The 8,065-nt window shown below is 36.5% G+C and overlaps 1 protein-coding gene across 1 annotated transcript; it reads left to right on the forward strand.

The window, feature by feature from the left end:
- The first annotated feature begins 528 nt into the window (after positions 1–528).
- On the forward strand, positions 529–7,314 carry LOC107802875 (uncharacterized). The gene is made up of 10 exons (XM_016626452.2): positions 529–930; positions 1,068–2,317; positions 2,953–3,080; positions 3,434–3,500; positions 3,788–3,875; positions 4,061–4,230; positions 4,767–4,910; positions 5,032–5,160; positions 5,871–6,027; positions 6,753–7,314. The coding sequence occupies exons 1-10, from the start codon at positions 723–725 to the stop codon at positions 6,779–6,781; spliced, it is 2,370 nt and encodes a 789-aa protein (XP_016481938.1). The 5' UTR covers positions 529–722; the 3' UTR covers positions 6,782–7,314.
- The last annotated feature ends 751 nt before the right edge of the window (positions 7,315–8,065 follow it).

Here is an 8,065-nt window from a genome sequence, read left to right on the forward strand (position 1 = left end):
TTAATCTTTCTGTGCCTTTTCACTGTAGCTTCCAAGAATGAATTTTGTGATATATTAGTTATAGAATATAGCACTCCCTCTTGTCTCATTTTGCTCGACCTAGCTTGGGTTTCACAAAGTTTGTGCAGAAATGTTTGAATAGAAGTAATTGCCTTACAAAAACGCTTTTCAACAGTGAGCACTCCAAATCAAACCCTACTGGTAACTTAAACTTTTTCCTAAGATTAATTTGTTGTAAATTTGGAGCAAAAGTACAACTGTCGAACTGTTCAATTAAAAAAAATTGACCTTATAACTAAAGCAGCGTTGCTTCTGGAGATAAATACCAATTTGTTTTGTAACTTGAAGAAGAAAACAAAGGAGGAGGAGGAGGAGGAGGAGGAGAAAGAGGGCTGAAGTTATTTAAAAAGTGGGTACAAGTTAAAAGTTTTAAAAAAAATAGGTATAGGTTAAATGGGGGCGACCAAACAGGACCGGGCAATTTTTTCTAATTTTCACAATGCAATAGCAAAGATCTCCTTTGGGTGTGCGGCCCGTATAGCAACTGAGAATCTATTTGAGAGTTTCTAAGGAAGCCCAAGGGCATTTCCCGGGTAAAAACAGAAACAGAAAATAACGATCATCATCTGTACCCAGAAAAGACATCAGCCTCTGTCCACAAAAAAACAACTCCTCGCTTAACTAAATTAATCTTAGATGTAAGAGCATTTGTTCTTGTAGTTATGGCTGATCCTCTGTGCAAATTCCCTGATGCTCGCTGTATGACAGGTTCTCAATTCTTCGCCACCTATTTTTCTACTCAAAAGTCATTCCGACTTGTTTCCCTTCACAACCCAACTCTAGTCAGAAGAAGGAGAAGAACAAAACCACTTCACATTGCTTTTTGCTCCACACCCACTTCTCCAAATCTTGATGTCATCGCCACCCATGGTATGTTTATTTACCTATAATCCTTCCTAACCTTTTATTCTTATACATTATTTTTTGATAAAGATAAGTTCTTTGTGTTACATTTGAGGTTTATTGCTTTTTCAAATTTGTGGGGTTTTGATGTTTTGTTGTGGCAGAGCATTCGGATGGAAGTCTACTGTTTCGGTTCGGGGACCCAAGTGAGCTTGCAAAAGAGGATGAATTGGAGGAACCCCTTTTGGGGGTTGAAGAGGTGGAAAGGGATAGTGAGGAGGAGGAGGAGGAATTTAGTGTAGTGAAAGTTATGGATGGTGATAATGAGAGAGAAGTCATTGTCAAGAATGTAGAGAGAAAAGCCAAGGGTCAGTCTGTGACTGTTGCTATTGATGCTGGAGTCTCTGAATCAGTAGTAACTAACAACACAAGGAGTGGTTTTGTGGAAAGAGAGACTGGATTGAGTGATAATTTAGTCGAAGAATCCACATATGAAATTGGTTTAATTTCACCTGTAGGAATTCAAGATCAATCTGTAGCTGAAGTCCATGTTGAAAATGCTGGACTTGTTGAGGAGATTTTGGAAAAGCAAGATGATAGTGAAACTTCAATTCCACCAACAGAGAATGGTTTTCCTTCTTTGGAAGTTGAAGAAGAAATGAAGGGTCAGTCAACTGAGGAATCATTTAACGAGATTTTGGAAAAGAAAGATGATAGTGAAGCTTCAATTCCACCACCAGAGAATTCCTTTCCTTCTTTGGAAGTTGAGGAAGAAATGAAGGGTCAATCGAGTGAGAAGCAATCATTTGAAGAAGTGGATGATGAAAAATCACCTTTTGTAGGTTCACCTGCAGCAATGCCTGAATATTCTGACCCGCTTAACGCTGAAGAAATTGAAGAATCTGAGGGAGAAGGTTCAGGTCAATTGATAGAGAATTGCAGTGACAAGGATCACAGTGTTGATTCAATTGGCTTGATGGAAAATGGTGCTGCTTCAACTGAAGTTCACGCAGTGGACATTGATAGTGAAACTGCCCAACAGATAGAACAAATATCTGAAAATGTTGATCCTATAATGGAAGAGCCCGCGGAGAGTGTTAGTGAGGAAATTAATCTGGGGAATACTGAAACTGTTGTTGAAGAAATTAGTCCAGAGATTCATTTGTCTATGGATGCTGAAGACCAGAGTGCCCAAGTCCTTAATTTGGAGAATGATGATCAAACCGAGCTGACTAATTTCTCTGCAGATGCTGAGGATCAGGCTTCCCAAAATGGTACTTTCAAGGATAGTGATGAAGCTAATGTGATTGTAGTAATGCCTCCTTCTCCTAAGCAGGAGGCTGAACCAGTTCTTGATCAGGAAGTTGATCACAACCTAATATCGGAGTCCAATGAAGGTGAAAATCCATTACCGGTGAGTTCTATCTACCTATCATAAGATTTGATATGGTAAATTATGTGTGCATTATAGTGCTCTGCTTGCTCCTTCTTCCTGTATTTTGTAATCTTATCTTGGATCGCATGAAACCACCCAAACTGATTAGTTAGGACTCATGGTCAGTAATATGTGTATCAAATATTATTTGGCTGATGTAGTAATTGTCTATTAGGTAATAAGCATTCAATATAGAAAGCTGTATATTGTGGAATATGTGGCTATTACCACATTTTGAAGCAGCATATTCATTACATTCCTATTTATTCTAGTTATGGATGTGATATGCTCCTTTGCGAGATTCCTTTCTGAGTTTAACTACCATAAGACTGATCTTCAAGCACAACTAGATATGGTAAACTTGTATTTAATGCTGCTACAGGTTTTTTCGCATGCAGCATTTAACAAACAGGCTCTTGAGAACTTTATTATTTCCCCAGTGCAATGATGATTTAAGTATCACAAAATACAAGTTCCGCAACGCAATGATGATTCAAGCCATCTTGTGCTACTTTAACATTAATCACTGTCCTATTATTTTGTTTGAGAGCAAAATGAACTAATTCTTCCAGCAAACTGCAGCTATTATTTATTCTATTCTATGGTTTTCTCAGCCAGAAGAAAATCTGCCTAACTTATCCGTGGAAGCAGAAAAAGAAGAAAATGCAGAAAACAGTGAGGTGGGGGAAATATCTGGTTATGAAGTGGTTGAGGATAGATCTTCAGAAGTCATAGGCAGCAGGTATCTTGCTAATATATTGGATATTATTTTTCTTGGATATAACATGTATACATATTCTAAATTCTCTAGATGCATATGTCACTAAACTCATTAAATACTTGTGATGTTAGAGTTATTCTGTGTACGTTTTACCGATGCCACTTTAGTACTATAGTTGTGCTCTTCTAGAGCAACTCACATGTTAAATCCCTAACAAACCCCCTTTTGAATACAAATGCTGTACCTGTTAATACGTTTGAATCTTATACTTTAGGGGTCAATACATCATAAAAAATTAGCAAGGTAATGTCCTTAAATTTACTTTGAATGAGTAGCAATGCATCTAATGTCCAATGATCTCTCATTTTCAACAGCAAGGAAGCTATACCAGCTGAATTAATTCTGTCTTCTGGTGCTACTTTGCTGGAATATCCATCCAAGGTATTTCAGATATATGCCTTTCTTATAATTTTCACTTTCTGAAGTTAAAAGTGACCACTTAGTCATGAGGTTGCATTTAGTTTTATGGTATTTCTACTATTAAGATGCATAAAAATGTAGTTCAGCTTTTAATATATACAAAGATTTGAAATTTCAAACAAAGTTAATGTTTATTCATTAAAATTGATTTTGGATATATGTCAGAAGATATTGGTTATTCTTCTTTTTGTAGTCAATAAGCATCATGATTTTATGAGTAAGTAATTCGAAAAAAATAAATTAACCAGGCATTGACAGGTGGACATGAAGCATATTTTGTTGCTTGTGGAAAGTGGCTAGGTGTAGCCGATGGAGTTGGTTCCTGGTCCTTGGAAGGTAATTGCTCTCTAACTCTGTTTTCTATCATACATGGCACTTGTATTCCTTGAGGTTCAGTCTGGAATTCATGAATTAGGTTCCATGGAATTTTAAAAGTTTATATTTTCCAACTTGATGATGATTAATTCCCGAAGCATTTTAGTATATGTCGATTTTAAGAGAATGTGCCTTTTGTTACTCAGGGAGTGATCCAGGAGTATATGCCAAGGAACTCATGCAAAATGGTGAATCCATTGTTTCTCAGTGCGACAATGATATACTAAATGACCCGAAGCAAGTCCTTAATCTGAGCGTCTCAAAAACAGATTCTCCTGGATCTTCAACAGCTTTGATTGCTCATTTCGATGGAAAGGTATATTCATTGCCAAATTAATTGTCTGTCTTCTGCTACACAACGCTGACTATTTATGATACCTTCCTGGAAACGAAAAAATGCACCCTCAGCTCACACACACCTATATATTTGCATCTTCATAGTGGATTGGCATATGACTGAATTAAGCCAAAGTCGCACTTTGAACTCTTTATAGTATCATGTTCTTTCCTTTCTATAGCTTTCGTCGTCAACAAGTCATAAAGAAAAATCCCAGTTTGTTCTGCAGTAACAGCCAGCATCATTTAACTTTAATGGGTTTCTTTCTTTTAAATCGAAAATTTGATCTGAAAGATATCATTAGCATATGTGTGCAATTACAAGCAAGATAAGATTACCAGGAAGTTTGTAATGCTATACAGTGAGAAACCTTTGCTAAAGGATATTGATTGCTGACATGTTAGTGGAATAGTCTTCCAGTCCGTCAATGTGCTTATACGCCTGAAAAAATCATGACGAGTATTTACGTATATTCACACATGAACTTGTTTTGAAATGTAATTTATTGTTAACAGGATCTTCATGTGGCTAATGTTGGCGACTCTGGATTTATCATAGTAAGGAATGGCAGCGTTTATAGGAAGTCATCACCCATGCTTCATGAATTCAATTTGCCCATACAAATTGAAAAAGGTGATGATCCATCTCAACTTCTGGAGGTATGTATGTGCATATATTTAATGAGGCCATCTATCTCAGATATGTTTCTTTAGCCCCTTTCGCCCAAGCTTGTCATTCAGAAATTACTCCATTTCTTATGTGTTGCACTCTTTGCTTCAGGAATACAAGATAGAGTTAGATGAGGGTGACGTCATTGTCACTGCAACAGATGCGCTATTTGACAACTTATATGATCAAGAAATAGTGTCAATCGTCTCAAAGTTATTGGCAGCTGACAAAAGACCTCAGGTGCTTATGCTATTACCTTCTGTGAAGCATTGTTGTTTTCTTATTTTTTGGGTGTTAAACAAAGGGGATAACTTGTTCCTAGAGAAATAATGCATGCAGTTCCAGAATCAATAGAATAAAGTTGGTTAGTGGCCCTCTATTTACATAGTGAAGAAAGGCTAAGGCTCTAGGTCGAATGCATGACTTGTGTCTCTTTTTCCATTTATAAAAGTAAAATGAATCTATGCTCCTTGGCCTATGGTAAGTGAATGAAAGGGTATGGTTCTTCCTCCTGTGCCATAGGAAGGGTATTAAAGAGGTTCGAGGGATATCTGAGCTTCAGGGTTCCGCTTCGATAATGTTATTATAAAGCTGTTCCCTCTTCTTTTGTTGGCTAGATGGCCAAGAAGTGCATTGTTGGATTTGAGTTGGAACTTAAGACCATAAGCTCTAGATATGGGGGTTCCCACTATAGCCAAACACAAGGAGAAGATACTTTTTTGCTGGAAAAGATTGTCTTAGTTCCTAGTAAATTGTGTAGCGAGTGCTTCGAGTTTGGACACTTATGTCACAACATGGAGAAGCACTAACCTCACCTAGGTTATGCAAATAGCCCAGCTCATCTCTGACCTGCAAGCTTCCAGATTCAGCTTAGCCACAGAGGAGTACTCCTCCAACATTTACCTTCTAATTTAACCACATTTCTAGTATGTAATTGCAATCTTCTTCAGGAAATTGCGGAGGTTTTGGCGACAAGGGTACACGAAGTGGGTAATTCTGCTTCAGGGAGAAGTCCATTTGCTGATGCAGCTCAGGCAGCCGGTTATGTTGGGTATACTGGTGGAAAGCGCGACGATGTAGCTGTCATTGTATCAGTAGTTCAAAAAGGTAATCAGGTCAAATGACAACTAGTATTGCAATCTGATTCCATGTTATTCTTCCCTTCATCTTTGTAAGCAGTTTTGATGTCTGAAAGTGAGTGACTCTAACATCTATGTTTGATGGGGTTCACTTTCTTCTTGAAATATATATATTTATGGCATCTGAGTGCTATGCCTATACTATCCATGACTGCTTCTGATTGATTTTAATCATCTATGCACTTGAGAATTTCCCTTTCCGTTTATTTTTATATATAATTCTGGTGTCACAACCAGCTTGCACGCGACTAGACATGTATTGGACTACTCAAATCACCTAGTGCTTCTATGTTGTGTTCGATTTCCCTTTCAACTCTCTCTCTCTCTCATTTTCATTCAACGTGCTTATCTAGTGTCTGGATCAGGGGCAAAGTTATGTTGGCCCAAGGTGGTCAATTGAAAATTATACTATGTATAAGGTAAAATATTACTTGTTAATGATTAAAAAATAGACTTCGAACACCCTGCATAACTCACTGGCAAAGGGTGTTCAAATATTGAATTTCCTAGCTTCGCCACTGGTCTGGATCAACATACTTTTTCATCCGAATTCAATGTCATTGTGTTTGTGTGGTCGTCAAAAGTCAATCCAGCTATTAATCGGAACCAAATTATACCATAAATGAATGAATGTATGTTTGAATATAATGTTTATATATTCAAAACTTACATCACGAATATTATAAGTTGCAGGTTTGGAAAGACGCATTTGGAAATCCTAGTAAAAGACCACTCAATTAAAGAGGCCATGCCAAAGCCTGAGGCATGCTTGTGATATGATTGGAATATAAGTTGGATTGGTCACGATAACCTCAAAGTCACCTTTTGATATATATTGGAAAATCTTCTATGGTATACTTTTTTGGAATATGGTTTATTCTCAAACATGTGTGGACCAAATCCTTTTTTGGAATTAAAAAAATGATTTCCTAACCCCGTAAAGATTACAAAAAAGTGTGCTGCTTTAGATCCCATGTGAAAGTCTTTTATCTGGGACTGCAAAAGTCCAACCTACAAGAATACTTCTTGTTTATGCTTCACTCTTAAGCTTATTTTAATTTTCCTTGTGAAGGACATAGTAGACGGAGCATGATTGAATTTGGATTTATAAGGAGATCATGGGACACGTCAACTCATGGTCTTTTTCCAAAATTAGATATTTTATGTATATATTTTTTAAAATTGATGTAATATTAACGGTTGGCACCAGGCTCTAAGAAAGTTGAATGGTACACTGGGTTAAAAATTGAGTTATTTATCAAAAGGGATTAATAATACTTTATTTCTCCTTTTTTTAGTAGTGCACTCATGTACTAAAAGTTCTAGATCCGCTTATGAACCATCTTTAGAGGAAAGAACTTGTATTACAAGGATTCATAAACTGTAAATCTGGCAATTCCTACCAGGGTGGTGGGTCAGCTTTCTTCAGGAAATATGAATACTTTATGGTAGAGACAAGAAATTTTTTGGTGTTGAATCGGGTCAGGAAGAACAAGTTGTTCCAGCTCCGGGAAAAAGATTCATCTTCCAATTTTCCCTTCCTTCCAATATTTTTTATTTTAGCTTCCCTCATTCCTTTTATTGAGCATTATTATATCTTCTCAATTCTTTTATTTTACTTTTCAAGTTAGAATTCACAACCATAATTTGAGGAGTATAATATATAGAGAGAGAGACAAGCAAAAAAATGTAAAATATGGCTGAAAAAAATAAATTTAAAACATGTGGTTGTTTTAAACATGTGTTTGCATATAAATTTTTGTCACTTAACATTGCTCAAGAGAGATATATTCCCACTTTAATTTATAACTCATATAATCGGAATTTGGTGTAAGAATTAGATACGAGTAAATATTTTCTCCGATTAATATTACTATTCTGAAATGGTGTATGATGAAAAAAATAAAAGAAATAAAATAAAGAAGAATTGCTGGAAGAATCTCGTTAGGGAAGAAAGGTGGAAAGCGAATTACTGGGACCATTAATCCACCAAAAGTGAAACTTCA

Source organism: Nicotiana tabacum, chromosome 7 (genome assembly GCF_000715075.1).
Source record: "Nicotiana tabacum cultivar K326 chromosome 7, ASM71507v2, whole genome shotgun sequence".
NCBI classification, from domain to species: Eukaryota; Viridiplantae; Streptophyta; class Magnoliopsida; order Solanales; family Solanaceae; genus Nicotiana; species Nicotiana tabacum.